At 43.0% G+C, this 22,959-nt stretch overlaps 2 protein-coding genes across 3 annotated transcripts in view; one reads left to right on the forward strand and one right to left on the reverse strand.

The window, feature by feature from the left end:
• ankrd27 (ankyrin repeat domain 27 (VPS9 domain)) overlaps positions 1-22,959 on the reverse strand; it is a 138,522-nt gene that overhangs the window by 72,173 nt on the left and 43,390 nt on the right. The window lies entirely within an intron of this gene.
• Positions 560-22,477, forward strand: slc7a10b (solute carrier family 7 member 10b). Its single transcript, XM_061037085.1, has 11 exons — positions 560-835; positions 9,964-10,168; positions 10,341-10,492; positions 16,131-16,256; positions 16,337-16,490; positions 16,925-17,048; positions 17,431-17,534; positions 17,623-17,719; positions 18,687-18,836; positions 19,247-19,424; positions 19,509-22,477. Exons 1-11 carry the CDS (start codon positions 679-681, stop codon positions 19,637-19,639), a joined length of 1,578 nt encoding a protein of 525 aa, XP_060893068.1. The 5' UTR covers positions 560-678; the 3' UTR covers positions 19,640-22,477.

Raw genomic sequence — 22,959 nt, forward strand, 5'->3', positions numbered from 1 at the left:
AAGTATTCCATCAGAGGCAGCCAGATTTGTAATTGTAAATATCAAACACGTTTGAGGGAGGCTCCTCTTGATTTGCAGCAGCAGAATAATCATATTAACACCACACACTTGAGGATTATTTCGAGAAGCACCCTGATAATTGGGAGCGGGCCTTAAATCGGCTTGTACGTAGCCAGCTGTATGCCCACAATGAATCTTCAGCGTGAAGCAAAAACAACTAGAAAACACTGTTTAAGCACCCAAGCCCTCGTCCTCCAGAACTTTCAGGCAACAATAATCACAATACAGAAAAAATAAACTCTGTCTCTAATTGTATTGTTTGCTTTTTTTTGGTCATGTAGGCCCTATGAGTATTATAATTATTTCAAACTGTTGAATAACTATTATAAAAACTCCTCACAGGAGCTTTATAGAAGTGAAAATACTCCATCATGAGTATGAACTCGTTTAAAGGACGTGAGTATGAGCGAGACAGTTCTTCCCGGCGTCCCTGAACGCACCATGGTGAGTCCTGGGTATTTAACATTCTACCCTGGACAGCGGCAGGTTGTTGCGCAAGCGCAGCCCATTCAGTGTGCATGAATACGGAGTGAGGAGAGGACAGGAGCTCTGGGAGTACTGGGACTGGGAGGACACAGCGGACTGGACGGACCGGACCGGACCCGGGAGCAGGCGGACATGGAGGGACAGAACGGCAGCAGCGGCAGCATCCGCTCCCGGCCGCAGGGCAGCGCGACGGAGAGCAAGAAGAAGAAGAAGAAGATGAAGGAGATCCCCGACAGGGTGACTCTGAAGAAGGAGATTGGACTGCTGAGCGCGTGCACCATCATCATAGGTGAGGCAGGAAAACACGCGAGCTCATGCTGCATGCGGGATCACTTCTTCTCCTCTCTTTCTCTACTGCAGAACTTTTAAAAACAGCTTCAAGAGTCCTGCAGGGTTGGTTCAAACTGCCCCCAAAGTGTTAGAATGACGCTGGAACTCCCTGCAGACTGCTAATTAAAAGTCTAATTAGGCTGATGATAGTTTTGCAGCTTATAAAATGAAGGACTCCATGTTTGTTTGCATGTGGCTTCTTCACATCTAACTGACTTGTAGTGCTTACGTGGCTGAAATATATGAAGTCCAGAAGCAGGCTGGTGGTCAGGCAGATGAACATTGTCCGCTGGAGCAGAATGAGCAGCAGGGACATTTAAACACTTCTCAGCACCGTAAATATGAGCAGCGTCCGCGCAGGAGGGATGGAGAGGTGGAGGGGGGCCTGCAGGGCCGAATCTAGAGTCTGTTGGGGCCCGAGGCAAAAAAATGCACAGGGTGTCTCTCCAACCAGAGTTTAAAAATAATCTGACACCAAGAAGAAAATCCAAAATTCACATATTAATAAAAAGATCATTCAAAACCAGGACAATAAAAACGTAAATAGGTCTTGTCGGCCGAGCTGTCTGAGAGTTTGTTAAAGTGAAATGAGACATTCAAAGATTCAGTGTCCTTCTTTTACATCACTGAGACTACAGGGAGACACTGAGGACCACTATCTACGGAGAGCCTGAAGGGACAAAATAACATGAGATTAATTGCTATCAAAAATAATGAATGCATTGAGAGTTTCACTCTGATTTAACCCCAAATTTCTCCTGCCAGCCCCTATAGTATTTTTCTGAATTTGTCGACAACTGTCTTAAAGTCTTGAATGAACTTTAGTGATATAAAAAGAAAAAGAAGTTAAAGGTCCAATCAGTGAGATGTGTAGTGAGTGAAATGATAAAGTGATCTTACTATATGATCAGACATTAAGGAAACATGTTATGTTGAAGTGCTGGCTTCTCTGACAACAATGCAGCAGCCAGTATGTCCTCCTTCTAACTTTAGATTCTGGTCCTGAATGCTCTGGATTTGTTTGGACCAGAGAAGGTAGACGGTTTTAAGACACCCCCACACGGCCGTTTTGGACGCCCCTCGGTTTGCCAGATATGAGAGCAGTTATCAGGTCAAACCAACAGGTGTTGCAGCGATGGAAGCGGGCAAGAGAACTGGTTCAGATAGAAGTGATTGTACCCGACCTAAAAAGCCTCTGCATGTTTCTAATAAGCTCCACGAGCAGAAACGTGCTCAAACTAGGATCAATATTGGCGATGCTTTTGAAAGAAAGGTTTACAGACCGATGCAGAGCTGGCTAAACACTGAAGCTTCAGTGTCCACCACATGGTGACCTGCGTGAGCATCGACTCTGGAGAGGAGGGGGGGGGGGGGGGGGGGGGGGGGAGATAGCTCTCTACAATGTTTAGAATTTAGACGCAGTACCAATTTTAAACACTAGGGGTCAGAGTTACATATTGCTCCTTTAAAGTGTGAAGACACTGTCATTAATTTTATGACAACACATGTCACACACATTGAACATGTAATCACAAAGTCAAATTAAAGAAACAGGAATTAGCAGAATAACAGGAAGAGTTGGCGCAGCAGCAGCGACAACATTTAGGGCCAGTCCCAATATTCCTCTTGCCCCTCCCACTTAGCTCTACCCCTACAGTTTGCAGGTTTAACTCTGTTCTGAGGGGAAAAGGGGCACTCGAAGACGAGGAAACGAGGGGAAGGGCGTGAAGGTTAGAAATGACTAACTACACTCTTAGAAATTCCCCCTGTTAAAAAACGGTAAACAACTGGAAGTAGGGTTGCCAGTAAGTTACTGTAAAATTAACGGTATATTGCTGTTGCTGAAATTTACAGTTTCCTACCGTTTTTGTAAATACATCAAAAAGCTGTGATTTTAAACCTTAACAGGAAAATACTGTTGAAAGAATTAACTGTTTAATACTGTTTATTTACACTTCTTCACAAGAGGTATATTTGCAGATTTTTACTGTGAATTGTAAATACTACACCTAGCTATAGATTCATTTCCTTCTATCAAAATGGACACAATATATTTATTTTCTAAACGTAGTGATTTGATAAATGATTCCTTGCATGTCATGTTATAAAACACCATGTTTTAAAATAATAAATAAACAGTGCCTTTAAAATTGCAACTTAAAATGTTAAGACAAATAATAAAACTTCAAAGTGTCTTCTCAAACCACATCTGTCTTTATTGAAACTGTGACAAAAACAAAGAAAATACACTTTAAGAACATGAAGGTTAAATAGGCAAAAAATCTTGCACAAATATTTACATTAAGACATTTAGCAAAGGCCATTTCCAATTTATAAAAAGTGCATAAAACTGTTTTGGTAGAGACATTTTAAACAGAGAAGTGAAACAAATTCTGTTATAGTTTCATAACTGAATAAACAACCTGTCCTCGGAGGGAAACTGGGTCCCTGGACCTGCAGCTCCCTCTGATTTCTCCTTCCAGACTGAAACTGGAATTCTCTAAAGGGAAAAAACAACATTAGAACAAAAGCAGCTCCAGCTGAACAGTGAACATTATTATATGGACAATCCTTTCTAAATATTCTCCATATACAAAGAAGTAAAGTAAAAGTAAAAAGTAGAACTAGTATGAATAAAAATAAGTCCTGGAATTACTTTAAGTACAGGAATTCAGGATGTATGGCAGCAGCTTTATGTGTTAAAATAGTAAAAAAACAAAAAACATGTTTCAGGTCCATTCTGACAGTCTCACTAAAGTTTCATTTTATACATTTTCAAATACTGTATATCATACTATCTATGGTCATATTGCCTAGTAGGCCCAGCTAATCATCATTTCTAATTCAATATTTAATCAATAGTCAGTGTCAGTTGAAGCTGAAACAAAGAAAAAGTGACTGTTTATGTTAGCTAACCTTACCATTCTAGTACAACCAGGCAAGCAAGTCAAGTTCATTATAGCCCACTTAGTTAACCACATTACAAGAAAATGTTTTTTTTAATTTATTTTTATTAAGATCTATATTTCAAGCTAATGTTAGCGGGCAAAGAATTGTGTCTGAAATGTGTCTGCCTGCAGTGTTTCAGTGTAATTTCCAAATCTAGCTAACGTTAATCCCACAAATGACTTCAAACTTAGTAAGTGATGGTTTTTGCCTATTCTAACGAGCAAAGCAGTAAGGCACTCACCTCTTAATTGTCATGATGGAGATGGATGACAATCTGACAAAGCCAACTTCACTGTCCTTTCAACCATGTGGTCTCAACTTTTTTTTCCCAAAATGCATTGCAAAAACTACGGGAAATTACCGTTTTGTTTCCTTCAAGCAATAATACAGTGAAATATTGTTATAAACCGTTATAATACAGTAATGTCCTGTATTTAAACATAACAGGATCATACTGTTGAAATGTCCTTGTAAATTTACAGCAATTTCTTAGAGTGTAAGCCTTAGCCACTGAAAAAGTAACACCAGCTCAGGGTCGCCCTGTTTGCTCTTATATGACGTGTAGAGGCATCAGTTTTAAATGACGTCTGTTTTTTAACCATTAAAATACGCCTCTGTATTTCAGTGTTTCTACGAAATGGATCAGAGTCTGTTCATGGTGTCATTTCACAGAGTGTCTTTGAACAATGGACTCATTATTTAAGACAAGTTTCAGCTTGTGGGCTTCATCAAGGGTCGACCACAAGTCGGTCTAATTTGATAATCAAGTTGTTGCTGAAGCTTTCTTACCTTCAAGCCTTTCACTCTCTGTGCACCTTGGTGGTGAATATGTGCCCACTCTGCTTCTTCAAGACTCCCAGTTTATCTTAATATCTCTGTCTTCCTGTGGTTGTTAGGTGATGGAAACATATCAAATTTTGCAGAGATGGTAGATTAACGAGCTCGTGCTCCAATGGTGCTCCGCTACTTTCCTAAACTCTCTATGCCCTCCATGAGCCCGAGCTGTGAACACACTCTGAATATCTCTGGTCAATTGATTTACATTTTTTTTTTATTCAGTATTCAAGATGTAAAGAAGCAAGAGCTATTGCTGAAATGATTGCATGGCCACGCTTTGGTTATTGTGGATGTTTCATACAGTGGAAAAAGTTTGACGATTATTTTATTTAAATGATTACCAAAACAATCAATGCAACGGTGAAGCTGTTATGTAGATTTAATAAAAAAAAAGTGTATTTATTGGAACAACATCCATGTGCCTAGTAGAGGAAGAAAAAAAAAATATTTATGTAAAAATCGAGTTTCCTTGTCTTCTGAGATTTTAAGTAGATTCATAACTTTCCAAAATTATTATTTTTTTGGCTAATCAGTCACTCGCTGCTAAGTGCTAATTGTAGTTCTTTAATTTAGTAGAGTGTCAAATGGAGCAGCAAGAAAGTTAACCAGCCTCACAGATGACTGGAGTAAATCCTGATATATATGTGGATTAAAAAATAGACTTTGAAGTCATGGGTCCAGAATCGTTTTGAATCGAAAAATAGATTCTGAATCGAATCGGGACCCCAAGAATCGAATCACATCACATCATGAGTTACCCAAAGATTCCCAGCCCTAGTGGATAGTAGTCCAAACCTGCAGTTAAAGATTTGTGAATCGCTGCGGCTCAGACGGTAGAGCGTGATGCCCACTACATGCAGTAATGTGCCTGAATAGATCCTCTTCCTTTCTGCGTGTTTAAACCAACATAAAGGAGACACAACGCCCACATTTCAGCATTTAGCACAGTAGTTCTCTGATTTGATATCGACAGTTACTTATTTGGGGATTTCAGGGCACGGTCACACTGGCCATCCGTACCGTGCCCAAGCACGCTTCAACGCTAAAGTCCAGTTCGTTTGACCAGTGTGACCGCTCCGTATCGTGCTCAGGCACGGTACACTTCCTTGGCTTTGGCACACTTCGGAGAGGTGTGTTTCGGCACGGTACACTTCATGCACGAGCACAAGCACGCGGGAACACAACGCTGACAGCCTTCATTAAGGAGAAATCCAGAGTTTCATGGCTGTACCTGACTAAAATGGCACAATATAAGCCACAAAGTAGCTGTCATGTTCTCTGTGTTGTTCTCTGTGTTGTTCTCCGATGTGCGGGCGCGGACTCGCGTCTATTTTATTTTTTTATTTATTTATGGCTGTGTCTGATTAAAATGGCTTAAAATAAGCTGTAAAGTCAGTCACTTGTCAGTCACATCTACGGTGGACAATCAGCTGCACATGCATGAAGAAACCTGCAGTTTAAAGACGTGATTTCAAGAGGACATATTATCCCCCTTCTCCACTTTTTCAAACAGTCCCCTGTGGTCTAAATTAAACATCTGTGCTGTGCTTTGATCAAAATACAACATGAATCAAGCACCAGAGGAGGTTTGTGACCCTGTATAAACCAGCTCTCTCAGAACGCTCCGTTTTGGTGTGTGTGTCTCTTTAAATGCAATGACCCCCCCCCACCCCGAGTTTTCCCCGTAGACATCACTCCTTCGCTAGCAAGAATAAAATTGCCGACCTGCTCAAAAGTTTTGTTCTAGATTGGGCGTGGAGTCCATGGGTGGAGATACCAGGGGAGGGGAGGGGATTTTGTTAACCAGAATCCCACTGTGACATCACAAGGAGAGCATGTTTGAAACAGAGCATTTTTCTCTGTGTTGTAAGACTTATGCAGACCACAAACAAAGGACTGGATGGGTTTATTTCACATTTTGTGGGACAGTAGACACTCAGGTTACCCAAATATATGTTCAAAAACACTGTACAAGTGGATTTTTAATAATATGACCCCTTTAAAGCTAAATCATCCTCACACGATCAGCAGATCTCATCGAGTCTCTTTTGCTCCTCAAAGCCCGCTGAGATGCAAAAAGTAATATGACTCTGATACAAACAACAACCAGAACACTTCTGATACCAAAATCCTATAGCACCTACAAGTTTGTATTTTTAGCTTTTATTTTTCTATAATCATCATTTTGGTGCTGAAGTGTTGCCAACGTTTTTGTGCACTCTGTCACATTGAGACCACACTCTCTGTCTTTCACACTCCGCAGCTTGACTGAAGATTTAAATTTTTTTCTTTCTTTTTTTTTTTAAGTCTAATACGTAGAGATTTTAAATTCAGATATCTAAATTAATTAAAACTTGACTAAACAAATGTTATATCAATATTTGTCGTTGAGTGCTTACATTACCTCAAATATTTCCAACATTTTTAATTCACATAGATATTATAGTAATAATTTTTAAACAGTCTGGGAATTTTTTTTGCCACTTTCATTGTTCTGAATGAGAGCTCCTGTTTGGATTTTGAGGAAACGGTTTCTCATCCATTGAGAAAAAAGCTGCCAAAAAAAGTATGGAAGACTTTGACCACCTTAGTGTTTGTGCTGAATCTGTAGAGTCTGTTATCGGCGTGCGTTAGATATGTGTGTCTCTGTGTTCCCGTCACTTGTTTAAGGACTTTTATCTTTGCTAGTCGTTCAGATTGGATGCCTGAATGCAGCAGCAGCAGGGCAGAGGGGTTAACAACTTTGTTTCAGCAGTTGTATGTTTCCAGATCAGATAGAAGAACTGACCTCGGTGTTTTGTGCAGATTTTGGCCAACTGGGCCTCGGCTGAACTACTGAAGCCGGACATTTCTGTAACAATCCCCGTGTGGAACAAGAGAAAGGTCCTGTGTGCAGAATGCAGAAGCACCTTTGCATTCAGAGGGAGCACAGCGAGAACGAGCTGGCTGCTCCGCGCTCTGCAGCCACACAACCAAACAACAACACTCTGTTTCTGCTCTCCTGCGTGTCACTTTCAGGGAGATGCAGAAGGTGAGTCGGTCACTTCCCACCTCTGCAGTCGGAGTGGATAATTTATGTCGGCTTATGTAATGGCTGTCTGTGCCACTTGGCTGCCTTCTGCTGTGCTACTGACAGCGCTGTAGTGTGAATGTGTGCGACCTGCTGGTACTCTACACTGCATACTGAGGCTGTGGGCTGGAGGGCCTGTCCCGGCCTGACTGATGGTCTTTACCTCCTTCTCTAACTCACTCTGTTATAGAGCTCTTTGTCTTTTTATGCCCTCTGTGTAAACTCACAGAGGGGGACAGTATGGAGGTTTAAGTATCTCACACACAGCTCCTGCTGGTTTTGAGCTGCGGAAGAAGAAATGTTGAAGATGTTCTGCATCATATGGAGCAGAGGCGCTGTGTGAGCCAGAATGGGTGCCAGAATTTTAAACTCGGATATGGTATGAGTAAAATCAAACAATGTCAATAACAAGATTGGGTGGTTTGGTGGTCATTTCTTGTTTTTTAATTACTTAAAGTTGCAGTCAATCTCCTGCACACAGTCTTAACATCAGTTTGGTACTGAAATGTTGCCAATGTTTTTGTGCAATAAAGACAGTATGCAGGAGATTTAATACAATTGTTTTATGTTTTCATTCCTCTCCTACTCACCTGTCTTATCAACTTCAACTTAAACTTCAACTTAATTGTTTTTTTGCAGCCAGGTGAAAAGGAGAAGAAGATATACTTTTTTGATCCCGTGAGGGGAAATTCAGTTTTCTGTTATTGAGACATACTACACACACAGACTGAAACACACACACAAAGAGGATCCTAACGACATGCACTGATGGAGAGATGTCCGAGTGAGGGGGGGCTGCACACAGCGAGCGCTCCTGAGCTGGTTGGGTTGGTGTCTTGCTCAATGGTAACCTCGGCAGTGCTCAGAAAGGGAACTGGCCGAGACTTGGTCCGAGTCGGGACTTGAACCGGCGACCCTCTGGTTCCCAACCCAAGTCCCTACAGACTCAAGAAGCTTATAGAAACACAGGTGCATAGAAACAACAAACACCATGAATACTGGAGTTCATCAGGTAACAACAGGAAACTAAGAATGTATTAAAATGTCCATAAAAACCATAATTTAACCTAACGAATAAAACTCATGAGTCCTCAGGGTCTTCACTGGAGTTCAGTCGTTTGATGTCTTGAGGTTTAAAATAATTGTTCAACCTGTTGGTCTTGCCTGAGGGCAGAAGCTCAAACTCTCCAAACAGAGGATGTGGAGGACTCTGTAGGTCTCAAGTGTTAGCTGCAGCTCTCTGACTGAAGGTGAGAAACAGATCGACCCCCAATGATCCTACTGATAACTTTAAGGATGTGTTGAAACCTATTTTTGGCTCCTATTGAGAGATTACAAACAAATGTAGTTTAAAAAGTCCCGGGACTAGCCGGGACTCAGGAAGTCCCGGCTAACATGGGGCGGTTAGCAACCTTACACCGGTCCTATGACTCACATCCCACATGAGATCTGAATAACACCCGTTGGATTGTTGCTGATGTGAAATACTGTCGAAGGATAATCAGGAGAAACGACCGATTGTTAGTACAGCGGGGAAAAGGGTTAAAAATAGGGAGACTATGCTATGCTGGTGGGGCAGTGGTTTGTGCGTGCGCCCCATGTATGGAGGCTATAGTCCTCTAGGCTGTAGGCCCTCCTTTCCTGCATGTCATTCCCCTCTGTCTCTCTCCCTGATTTCCGACTCTATCCACTGTCCTATCTTTCAATTAAAGGCACAAAAAGCCCAAAAATAAAAATCTTTTTTTTTTTTTTTTTTTTTAAAACCCGCCTCTCGACCAATGACAGCTGGGATCGGCTCTGGTCCCCCCGCGCCCCCTAACATGACATTAAGCGGTTTAGATATTGGATGGATGAATCAGCAGCTACGGGCCTATCACAGATACTGTTTTCAGAACATGTTATGCAAAAGAACAACGGTCAGAGTGATGTAGAAACGGATTCATCTTGTAGTTTGTCCAGCAGAGGGCGCTCAGACTGCTTTGTTTACAATTCTCTCCGCACTCTCTGCATCACAGCTGAACACACAGCGGCCCACACTACAGTTAGATGATAATGCAAAATGATGTAACACATCTTTTCATTAAATTATTTGTTGAAGAAATCTGCTTTGTGAGAACCTTCAAACTGATAGAAAGTAAAATTTTTCTCCGCTGATGGTCTTAAAAATCCCTTTTCGGTCAGTCTCTATTTATCTGTCAGCATCTGAAAATCGTCCTCCTCCTCCTCCTCAGGGAACATCATCGGCTCAGGGATCTTCATCTCTCCGAAGGGCGTCCTGGAGCACTCGGGCTCGGTGGGTTTGGCATTGGTGGTTTGGGTCCTGGGAGGTTGCATTGCTGCATTGGGCTCCCTCTGTTATGCTGAGCTGGGCGTCACCATCCCCAAATCTGGAGGAGATTACTCGTACGTCACAGAGATATTTGGAGGTCTGATGGGGTAAGTCGATAAACAAACTCCTTTAAACTTCTTTTGCTGTCAAATATCGTCAGAAAGTACTGAAGACAAACTGCAATGCTTTGATTCTGGGATTGCATTACGTCAGTTGCATGAAACCCTGTTTGTGTTCAAAAAACTGTCTCATGTCATCAAATGTCTTTGTCTTCTTCAGGTTCCTCTTGTTGTGGAGCGCCGTCCTCATCATGTACCCGACAACGCTGGCAGTCATTGCCCTCACCTTCTCCAGCTACGTCCTGCAGCCCGTCTTCCCAGACTGTGTCCCTCCTTACATGGCCACACGGATGCTGTCCGCCACCTGTCTCTGTGAGTCGCTTCAACATCTTCAGCGTTTGGTGAAAACGGGACGGTTAAAGGAGCGATATGTAACTCTTACCCCTAGTGTTTAAAATGGGTATTGCAGTCCAAATTCTAAACATTGTAGAGAGTTGTCTCTCCCCCCCCCCCCCCTCTCTACAGTCGATGCTCACACAGGTTGCCATGTGGTGGACACTGAAGCTTCAGTGTTTAGCCAGCTCTGCATCGGTCTATAAATCAATCAATCAATCAATTTTTATTTGTATAGCGTCAACTCATAACAAGTGTTATCTCGAGACACTTTACAAAAAGCAGGTAAAATACCTTACTCTTTGTCTGTTAACATTACAAAAGAGCAGGTAAAAAGACCTTACTCATTGTTATGTTACAAAAGAGCAGGTAAAAGACCTTACTTATTGCTATGTTACAAAGATTCTGGCAGGCCGTCAACCAACAATCTTGAGGAGCCCAAGAGAGCTCAAGAGCTCCCAGGAAAGTAGGTGGTTAGTGACTGAGATTTACAGATAGATACATGCAGTAATATGATGTACTGTATATGCACAGAGAGAGAGAGAGGGAGAGAGAGAGAGAGAGAGAGAGAGGAGCTCAAGGTGCCAGCAGCACCAGCCCTAAATATAAGACTTATCAAAAAGAAAAGTTTTAAGTCTATTCTTAAAAATACAGACTGTGTCTGCCTCCCGGACCCCGGCTGGAAGGAGGTTCCAGAGGAGAGGAGCCCGATAACTGAAGGCTTTACCCCCCATAGTACATTTAGAGACTGTAGGTACCACTAGCAGGCCTGCATTCTGGGACCGTAATGTTCTCGAGGGGCAGTACGGCACTAGTAGCTCCTTAAGATAAGATGGTGCCTGGCCATTTAGAGCTTTGTAAGTGAGAAGAAGGAGCTTGAATTCTATTCTAGACTGTATAGGGAGCCAGTGCAGAGATAATGTGGTCCCTTTTCCTGGTTCTGGTCAGTACACGAGCTGCAGCGTTCTGGACTAGTTGAAGAGTCTTTAGAGACTTACCAGAGCACCCTGACAAAAGAGAGTTACAATAATCCAATCTGGAGGTAACAAATGCATGAACTAGTTTTTCGGCATCATTTTGTGACAGGATATTCCTGATCTTGGATATATTACGAAGGTGAAAATAGGCTGTTCTGGAAATTTGCCTGATGTGAGAGCTAAAGGACATATCTTGAGCAAATAGAACTCCTAGATTCCTAACAGTGGTGCTAGATGCCAGGCTGATGTCACCAAGGACAGTCAAATCACTAGAAAAAGTCTCTCTGAGGTTCTTAGGGCCTAGCACAATAACTTCAGTCTTGTCTGAGTTAAGTAGCAAAAAAATTCTGGTCATCCAGGTCCTAACATCCTTAAGGCACGTTTCTAGCTGACATAACTGACTGGTGCCATCGGGCTTCATTGATACATAAAGCTGAGTATCATCTGCATAACAATGAAACTGTATGGAGTGTTTCCTCATAATATTTCCCAGAGGAAGCATATATAATGTAAAGAGAATTGGTCCAAGCACTGAACCTTGTGGGACTCCATGGCAAACTTTAGTGTGCATAGAGGACTCATCATTAACATGTACAAACTGAGATCGGTATGATAAGTAGGATTCAAACCAACTTAAAGCAGTCCCTGTAATTCCAAGTAAATGTTCTAGTCTGTATAATAGGATCTGATGGTCAAATGGTGTCAAAAGCAGCACTAAGATCTAACAAGACAAGCACAGAGAGAAGTCCCCTGTCTGAAGCTAGAAGTAGATCGTTTGTAACTTTAACTAGTGCAGTCTCAGTGCTATGATGGACTCTAAATCCTGACTGAAACTCCTCAAATAAACTGTTGTCATGGAGAAAGTCACACAGCTGATTAGCTACCACCTTCTCCAGGATCTTCGAGATAAAAGGAAGGTTGGATATAGGCCTGTAGTTAGCTAGAGTTCCTGAATCTAGAGTAGGCTTTTTAAGTAGAGGTTTGATTACTGCTACTTTAAACCTTTCTGTGTTCTAACCTCTCTCCATTTTTCAAAAGCATCTCCAATATTGATCCTAGTTTGAGCACGTTTCTGCTCGTGGAGCTTATTAGAAACATGCAGAGGCTTTTTAGGTCGGGTACAATCACTTCTATCTGAACCAGTTCTCTTGCCCACTTCCATCACTGCAACACCTGTTGGTTTGACCTGATAACTGCTCTCATATCTGGCAAACCGAGGGGCGTCCAAAACGGCCGTGTGGGGATGCCTTAAAACCGCCTACCTTCTCTGGTCCAAACAAATCCAGAGCATTCAGGAGCAGAATCTAAAGTTAGAAGGAGGACATACTGGCTGCTGCATTGTTGTCAGAGAAGCCAGCACTTCAACATAGTATGTTTCCTTAATGTCTGATCATATAGTAAGCTAACTTTATCATTTCACTCATTACATATCTTACTGATTGGACCTTTTAATTGAGTTCAGTAGTGATGATGTGCAGTATTCTTTATCTTACACAGTTTGCATATTTCATGATGAATGATTGTTTTTCTTGTGTTTTTTCTTTCTGTTTTTCCTCCATGTTTCTTTATTTCCTGAACTGATGAATTTATCTCCTTATGCTGATTAAAATCCGGCTCATCAATAAACTACAGGTCCATTCCTTTGGCACGAGCACTGCAGGGAAAGTGGTCACGTGTGAAGCGTCTCTTATGTAACTTCAGGCTGAAGGCTTTTAAAAAGCTCTTTTATGGCCGTAGTAAATAATGCACGGCATCCCTTTGGGAGGGAGGAGAGCACAAGGAGGAGACGGGACGAGGTTTGATGTCTGTAGAGAAGAATATGAAAGCTGATGATGAAAACTTTACAAAAATACACACATTATAATCACCCTAAAATAAAATATTCTCCTCGTGAGATTTTTATAAAACTTTAAAAACTACTTATTCAGGGCGCCGGTGGCCGAGTGAATAGTTTGCACGCCTCATGTACAGAGACTGTGGTCCTTGAAATGAGTGGCCCAGGTTCAAATCCAACATGTGTCTCCTAACCCGCTTTTCATTCATTGGCCAAAATGTGTTTTAAATGTGGCAGCTTAAGGAGCGCCTGATAATCAAGTGGTTGTGTTGCGTGCACCATATACCACTCTCTCTCCTCCACACATTTCCTGTCTCTCTTCAGCTGTCCTGTCCAATAAAGGAATAAAAATACAAATGTCAACCCCAAAGCATCGTGTTAGGGTACTGTTGTAGTACTTGATCTCAAGAACACTTTCTGAAGGTCAATCAAAAGCATTTTTACTTGGTCTTGTATCGGTCTCAGACTGGGTGGACTCCGGATTTAAATCAAGCTGGTCTAGACCACCACTGATTGGCTATTTGTCCACGTCATTACTGTGATTAGAAGGAAAACTTTTCTTTCTAAAAGAACAAATAACTTTTTTTTTTTCCCCCGGTTACGACCGCAACCTTCCCGGTGTTACGGTCTCGTCCTGCCTTGGTCTTGGACTTGACTTGGTCTCGCCCTGTCTTGGTCTTGGTCTTGTCTCGGTCTCGTCCTCGTCCTGCCTTGGTCTTGGTCTTGTCTCGGTCTCGCCCTGCCTTGGTCTTGGTCTTGACTTGGTCTCGTCCTGCCTTGGTCTTGGTCTTGTCTCGGTCTTGTCCTGCCTTGGTCTTGGTCTTGACTTGGTCTCGCCCTGCCTTGGTCTTGGTCTTGTCTCGGTCTCGTCCTGCCTTGGTCTTGGTCTTGTCTCGGTCTCGTCCTGCCTTGGTCTTGGTCTTGACTTGGTCTCGTCCTGCCTTGGTCTTGGTCTTGTCTCGGTCTTGTCCTGCCTTGGTCTTGGTCTTGACTTGGTCTCGCCCTGCCTTGGTCTTGGTCTTGTCTCTGTCTAGTGTCTGTCCTGGTCTCTTTGGTTATTGTGGTCTTGACTACGACACTATGTTGGTGTTCTTGGGAAGCAGCAGAGAGCTCCAGCTGCACTCCTCCAAAATTTAAACGTCTCCATCAAATATTGATTGTATGAAAATAGAAAAGCTTCAAGAGGAGTAGTTACCGTGTCACAGGACGGGCCCAGCAGACAGTCAGTGTCTCACAGAGCCGTGCTGACGTTATAGTCGTTAGTGGGGAGCTGTCACGCTGCCTAACTGCTGGGAGTTTTGCCTGAAGTACCTGCACTGCTGTCCGTTAATCCAGCCGGCCTCTTTGTCTCATCACAGAGTAAATAACGTCTGGCCTGAACCCCGTCTGCAAGGTGAAACAACGTGTGATTCCTGCGCCTCTGACGCCATCGTTCACTTGTTGTTGGAGGAGGATTGATGCTGAAACCTCAGCTCAGCCGGGCCTCCTCGGGGACGCTTCTGTGTGTGTGTCGGGGGGAGGGTCCTCGCCACGTTTTCTTTGCTCTTTGCAGCGGAAGTGGTTTGTTTTGTGGCGCTGACAGCTCGCCTTTGTGCCGGAGAGTGAGGCCACCATGAGAGAGAGCCGTGACAGTGATGGACGAGGTGAAACAATCACGCCTCTCCCTCACTCGCCTCTTTCCCACATTCCTGCCTCCTGGGGCAACTCGCTGCTGCCGCCCACCACCGACAGGAACACCAGCACCGGTTCCCCGAATCAGGAACTTTATATCGATACTGACACTATTAAAGGAGCAGTCCGTCAGGTTGTTCAATTCACAGTCAGAGCACTTCAACACAGACTGAGTACAGCTGCATTAAGTCGTCTAATGCTTTGCAAGATGACTTTGTTGATGTCGTACGAGGGATGTAATTGAGGTTTTGGAGACTACACATTTTAAAACAGAACGCTTCCTATATATATTCTTATAGGGCTTGGAGTGGCGATCTAACAGCCAAAAAGGCCACTGGAGGGAAAGTCATTTCCAACTTCCAGGTAAAGAAGAACGTCCATCATGGAATACGTTTCAACTCATCTTAAAAAACACATTAAAGGTCCAATCAGTGAGATGTGTAGTGAGTGAAATGATAAAGTGAGCTTACTATATGATCAGACATTAAAGAAACATGCTATGTTGAAGTGCTGGCTTCTCTGACAACAATGCAGCAGCCAGTATGTCCTCCTTCTAACTTTAGATTCTGGTCCTGAATGCTCTGGATTTGTTTGGACCAGAGAAGGTAGGTGGTTTTAAGGTGACCCCAACATGACCGTTTTGGATGCCCCTCGGTTTGCCAGATATGAGAGCAGTTATCAGGTCAAACCAACAGGTGTTGCAGCGATGGAAGAGAGCAAGAGAACTGGTTCAGATAGAAGTGATTGTACCCGACCTAAAAAGCCTCTGCATGTTTCTAATAAGCTCCACGAGCAGAAACGTGCTCAAACTAGGATCAATATTGGAGATGTTTTTGAAAAATGGAGAGAGGTTAGAACACAGAAAGGTTTACAGACCGATGCAGAGCTGGCTAAACACTGAAGCTTCAGTGTCCACCACATGGCAACCTGCGTGAGCATGGACTCTAGAGAGGAGGGGGGGGGGGGAGACAGGTCTCTGTAATGTTTTGAATTTGGACTGCAGTACCACTTTTAAACAATAGGGGTCAGAGTTACATATTGCTCTTTTTATTTTACTCTTTGAAGCGTACCTGCCCCCCCGTGTAGGTTTCTCCGGTTTGTTTTTATCCCTGACGGAGTGTGTTTTTCTCCTCAGTGCTGCTGACCTGGGTGAACTGCTCCAGCGTTCGTATGGCGACCAGGATCCAGGACGTCTTCACGGTGGGGAAGCTGATGGCTCTGGGACTCATCATCGTGGTCGGCCTGGTCCAGATCTGCAATGGTAACCTCCTCGGTCTTCGGCCTAAAGCTTCACAGCTCCCTGAAGTGAAAACAAACTGAAATGTCCTCTTTACCTCGCAGGGAACTACGAGGCTCTGACCCCTCAGGTGGCCTTTTCCCTGGACAGGACGCCGTCGGTCGGGCAGATCGCTCTGGCCTTCCTGCAGGCCTCGTTCGCCTTCAGCGGCTGGAACTTTCTTAACTACGTCACAGAGGAGGTGGTTGAACCCAGACGGTAAATATTTACAGCCTGTCGACATCTTTCAGAGCCGTTCTCAACAGTGAAATCTGACCTATGACCATCCAACCTGAGATATCATACATGGTCCCACATTTTAACAAGCTCATACTGAAGCACTCTTTTGGTCACCTGTCAAGCCTAACATTGAATATGGAGCTGAATCCCAGATTAAAGCACAAGCAAGTTCACTCAATCAATATTAGATAGCACCATGTTGGTTTTAATTTCACCCGCACTGATTGTGTCGCCAACAGCGTCAGATTGTTGTGCTTTGCTCAGAAGCAGCTCAACATCCTCATGCATATTCGATTTATAAACTTCTTTTATTTCCAGTGTTTTTCAACTTCCATGCATGTTAACAGATTTTTGGTTTCGACTGTATCACCTGTGCATGGTGTGTGTGTGTGTGTGTGTGTGGCCTGGGTCAGGAATCTACCTCGTGCCATCTACATCTCCATACCATTGGTGACCTTTGTGTACACGCTCACCAACATCGCCTACTTCTCCTCCATGTCACCCGAGGAGCTGCTGTCATCCAATGCCGTCGCTGTCGTGAGTAAAGCGGCTCCATCATGATTGGCAACAAAGATAAACTGTCATTTTTACATTTCATTTTTCAGATATGAGTCAGTGTTGGGTAAGGATTGCTAGTCTAAAACTAAAAAACAGCATGTGAGGCCAATGTAGTGTTTAACATGCAAGCCCTCTCATGGCCAGTAGGGGGCAAGTCAGCATCCAGTTTTGCATCTTGGCTTTTTGGAGTTGAAGTAGCTACCTTGAAATCATTTTTTGGTTTTCTGACTACTGTTTCCAAGACTCAAAGCATGCCAACAACTGAAGATAGACTGATGAAGAGTAGAGAATTAAAACATTGTTTTGTTGCATTAATCAGTCTGTACACATGAGTGAGTGTGTCTGTGTTTCTGCTGTTCAGACGTTTGGAGAGAAGCTGCTCGGGATGTTCTCCGTCATCATGCCGATCTCCGTGGCTCTGTCCACCTTTGGAGGGATCAACGGCTACCTGTTCACCTCCTCCAGGTGAGACCTGCTGCTCCGCCTGCTCCGTCATGCTCACACTGTGCTGTAGTATGAGTGCTGACCGGCTGTGTGATGTGTCTGTCTGCAGGTTGTGTTTCTCTGGAGCCAGAGAGGGTCACCTGCCCAGCCTGCTGGCCATGATCCATTTTAAGAACTGCACACCTATCCCCGCCCTGCTGGTCTGCGTACGTACTACTTAACTTTCATCGTCCCTTTATGTAATGAATGAATGAAACCTTTATTACCCCTAGGGGAATTTGCCTTGCACAGAGAGCATAACAAAGCTTTGTTTAAAGGGGACATATTATTAAAAATCCACTTGTACAGTGTTTTTGAACATATATTTGGGTAACCTGAGTGTCTACTGACCCACAAAATGTGAAATAAACCCATCCAGTCTTTTGTTTGTGGTCTGCATAAGTCTAACAACACAGAGAAAAATGCTCCGTTTCAAATTTGCTCTCCTTGTGATGTCACAGTGGGATTCTGGTTTAAAAAATCTCCACCCATGGACTCCACCCCAGCCTAGAACAAAACTTTTGAGCAGGTCGGCCATTTTTATTCTTGCTAGCGAAGGAGTGATGTCTATCGGGAAAACTCAGAGGGGGCTCATTGCATTTAAAGAGACACACACACCAAAACGGAGCGTTCTCAGAGAGCTGGTTTATACAGGGTCACAAACCTCCTCTGGTGCTTGATTCATGTTATATTTTGACCAAAGCACAGCACAGATGTTTCATTTAGACCACAGGGGACTGTTTGAAAAGCTGGAGAAGGGGGATCATATGTCCTCTTTAATTATGCATCCATATACTGCAATATTGGAGATGCTTTTGAAAAATGGAGAGAGGTTAGAACTCAGAAAGGTTTACAGACCGATGCAGGGCTGGCTAAACACTGAAGCTTCCTGTGAAGGAGTCCCTGAATGTTCTTCCTCTAAGCTTTTTCCTGAAGCTTTATACTTTTATGGTTGCAACCAGCGTGCATGCAATCTTAGATTTCAAAGCTAGGTACTGATAATAATGAACAGGCAGGATGTTTAGTGTAATGAAAGTGGAAGTCAGATGAATACTTTGGAGGTTAACCTGAGGGTCCTGCAGGATTCGTTTAAATAAATTCACCACATATTCCTCACCTTGCTGTGTATTTCAGTGCGCTGCCACCATTGTTATTCTCTGCATCGGAGAGACACACAACCTGATCAACTACGTCTCCTTCATCAACTACCTGTCGTACGGCGTCACCATCGCCGGCCTGCTCTACTACCGCTGGAAGAAACCCAACCTGTACAGACCCATCAAGGTACCGACATTTCTCTGAGTAGTCACAAGATAAAACCAAGTCATTTTAACCGACGTCATTTATTTGCATGCACCTTTCTATTTCTACACATTTAAATATTTCAGCTTCAGTCGTGAAGCCGGCTGTGATGGCTTCACCGTGAAACCGTGTTGTTAATGAGTCCAATTAAAAGTTGTTTGTGTCGCTGACAGGCTCAGATAGTTTTGTAAAGAGTCTGACGGGGTTACAGAAAGGATCCCTACAGAGTCAGACCTTTTTGTTTCAGAGGAAGATGATTATTTAAGCAGAAACAGCTGTTACAAAGAGCCTTCGAGCAGATCAAAACCCACCGATAAAAACATTAACGTCACCTCACATGAAGTGGGTTTTCTTCCTCTGATGTTCTCACCTTGTACCCGTGTCTTCCTCAGGTGAACCTCTTGGTTCCTGTTTGTTACCTGATGTTCTGGGCGCTGCTGCTGGGTTTCAGTCTTTACTCCGAGCCCGTGGTCTGTGGCGTTGGTTTAGTCATCATGCTCACCGGTGTACCCGTCTACTTCCTGGGCGTCCATTGGAAAGAGAAACCAAAGTGCATCTACAACTTCATCGGTGAGTTTCTGTTGTGATAAAAGAGTCAGACTCTTTGTGAACCTTCACTCATATTAAACATCTGTCTTGTTTTTGTTCCTGCAGAGAGGGCGACGTACGTGGGCCAGAGGTTGTGTTTTGTGGTCTTTCCTCAATTTGACCCCATCGAGATCGACAGTCCTTCAGAGAAGACTGACCGCTCATCAGGCAGGGGCAGTTTGTCTGCCAATTCTTAAAACTTTGTTTTGAAGTAGATCTTTGCTGTTTTTGCTTTTTACTCCGTCACTGTAAGTCCAGACACTCCGTCCTGCTGCAGGAGCTTCATGTCTGATGTCCGACCCTCTGAGACTCTGGTTTCCCTTCAGCTGAGTGGAAACGACCTTTTTTCTTTTCTACTAAGTCGTCAACAAGCTAATGCCGACAGTGTCGCACTGTGAAAGAGACTTTGAGTCCCGTTTTGGACACTTTTTCTGTCACATGTCAGAACGCCGACCATGACAGTGTTTCTTCAGAATGTTGTTGGTCCAGTGTCTCCCACACAGATGATCCCTGGGCGGGCAGCCGAGCTACCAGATATTGTCCTTGTTTTGACCAGCGAAAATGCTTCAACCGAAAGTCGGACTGAAGGCCTTCATCATCCAGACACCATATTGTTCCCTTTATTTCAGTATATCATGAACCCACCTCCACTTTTTAAGTCCCCCACCCTCATCCCATAGGACAACAGCAAGAGCTCGACATCTGCTTGAGTCTGTTTTCCATTAGAGTTACCGTTATCACATTTAATCACATAATGCCCCGTTGTGCACGCTGCCCGGCTCCTCAGGCGCACCACCGTTTTACCCGACGCACTTTTGAGTCATTTCTGAGCGACCGAGCGTCTCAGTGTGATCCCAACTTAAGGCCTTTTGACCCCCCCCCCCACCCCCCTCCCCCCATACTGCCCAGGTACAGCGTCATTCTGTGGGAAACACTGCTGCCTTTTATCGTGCCTTAAGGCTTTTTCACACCGAGTTTTAAACAAATTAACTTCAGATTTCTTCTTTTCTTCTTCATGTAAAAACAGACTGGAGAACTTCTTCGGGTTAAATGAGTCTGACTTTATAAAAAAAATTATATTTATGTGTTTATTTCAAACTTCAAACGGGGAAAATGTACATTCAAATGTTTATTAATATCAACTGATCCACTTTATTAGATCTTAATATATGTTTTTGTTCGAGTGCCTTTGCTTTGTGTATCTCATTTGATTATTTGAGAAGCTCTTTGGTCTTCCATGCATCATCTATTTTCTTGTTTGAACTCTTTTAAAGCAGACAGTTTCTTAATCTGCTCTCACATCGGTCCACATCACTACAGTAACGAAAAAGTAAGGCTGTCAGTATTAACAAGTTAATCAGGATTAATCTCATGCTATTTTGTCCCTTTAGGCTCACTGTAGATCGTTGTCCTCAGTGTCTCTCTGTGTGGAGTCTGCATGTTCTTAGAATGGGTGTGTATGTGACTTCCTGTGCTTCTGCTGCCAGCCTCTAGTGGACACTCCAGGAAGTGCAGGATTTTACACTTCAGCATCGGCTTCATTTTTCAACACCTGAAGTTGCTTGTTTTAAAACCCAACAATCTGCATGTGTCGGAGGAAAATGCCCGCTGTATGAATATGACTAAATGGGACACGGCTTCATTTATTTTTGAGTCTTTATGTTTGACATTCTTCTAACATGTATTTTTCTATGGAAGCCCAGAGACACCATGCAACCAATCTTTTTATTTTATTCCATTTGCCGTTATCTCAGGATAACACTGCTCGTGTTCCCCTGGGAAGAAGTTAATTTCTTACAATCTAAAGAAAACTAGGGCTGTCTGCATTAATGAGTTAGTCACAATAAATGAGGTCTGAACTGAATGCATTCATTTTTGTAACCCTGATTAATCTCATCTTATTTTCTCCCTTCAGGCTCACTGTAGATAGTCATCCTCAGTGTCTCCCTGTAGTCTCAGTGATGTAAAAGAAGGACACTGCTGCATCTTTGAATGTCTCATTTCACTTTAACAAACTCTCAGACAGCTCAGCTGACGAGTGCAAAGTAATATCCACCTTATGACATCACACATTGACCTTTGTTACCGTTCCTTTGAGCTGTTTGACCTCAGTTTGGGATCCCTAACCACTTCCTGTTTCTGTGCTTCACTTCATGTCCTAACCTTCCATCTACCAGAAGCTCCTTACTGTATTACAAAATAAAAGCACACAGCAAGTTAAGTACTCTCAGCTTAAGACAGAACTAAATTTCAAAATAAAAGCCTAAGAATTTTTATTTGAAAATGCGAAATAATGGAATTTCCAACATGTGATTAATCGCGATTAACTATTTAATTTGGCAAGTTATCCTGATTAGAATTTCTAATCGTTTGACTGCCCTAAAATTAACTCGTAATCTCGGGAACACCAGCGTTGTTATCCCGAGAAAACGAAGCATAAGGTCATCTTGAAAATGAAGTAAAGTCAAATGTATGGATGTGTATCTGTTTCGGGCTTCACCTGCCATGTTAACTAATCACCTGTATGCATGTTGTCTGAAAGGCCCTGTGTTCTAATGAAGCCTCTATTGATTGTTGTTCATTTACAGTCACATGGGTTTAATCATAAACTTTACACTCATACATGCAACTGTATTTTGTCTCCAAATGTTCAGCTGCACAGCCCTTCACATGATTTATCATTCATGAAGCTAAATATATTTAAAGCTCACAGACTCTAAACATGTCGTATGCATTCTTGATTTTGTTTTCTGGCGTCCTCTCACAGTGGATACTTCTTTGTTTTAATATAAATTAATCTTTAAAGGCCTTACTCATCAGTTCATAAATAAGATTGTAAAAACACACAGCACAGCATCTGCAGCAGCTGGTCTCCAGTTCTCGTCCCGTGCAGACACGTTCACACTGTAAATTATTTGTAAAGCACGCGGCGTTTAAAACATTACATGAGATGTTAACACATTAGAGCACTTTTTGTTTGTTTGTAAAAATTAGTAAATAACTTTAGTAGAACAATAAATCCAGAATAAATTGGACCAGGACTCTGTCTTTGTGTGTTTTTTCTGCACACTGCTGGTGAATCTGACTAAATCTACCCGTTTGTTGTTCTTTATATCATGTTTCTATGATGATCTGATTTATTCACAATCTTAATTTTTAAAGGTCACATATTCTCCTCCTCTTCAGTGTAAATAAGTCTCAGAGCTCCTCAAAACATGTCTGTGAAGTTTCTTGTTCTAAATCCACTGTGTTCCTGTATTTGATCATGCCTATAAACCCCTCTATTTCAGCCCTGCTCAGAACAGGCTGTTTCTGTGTCTGTACCTTTAAATATGTAAATTAGCTGTGTTTGACCACGCCCCCTCTCTGGAAGGGCTTGGGTGGCTCTGTCTTTCTCGCTCCATGTCCTATTGTTTACGGTGAGAAGGCAGACTCAGAGGGCAGAACAAACACCTAGCTGTGGGAGTGTCACCCACCTGGGGGAGGGGCTACTGCCCTTTGTGATGTCATAAAGCGA

The sequence above is a fragment of the Labrus mixtus genome, chromosome 4 (assembly GCF_963584025.1).
Source record: "Labrus mixtus chromosome 4, fLabMix1.1, whole genome shotgun sequence".
In the NCBI taxonomy this organism is placed as follows: Eukaryota; Metazoa; Chordata; class Actinopteri; order Labriformes; family Labridae; genus Labrus; species Labrus mixtus.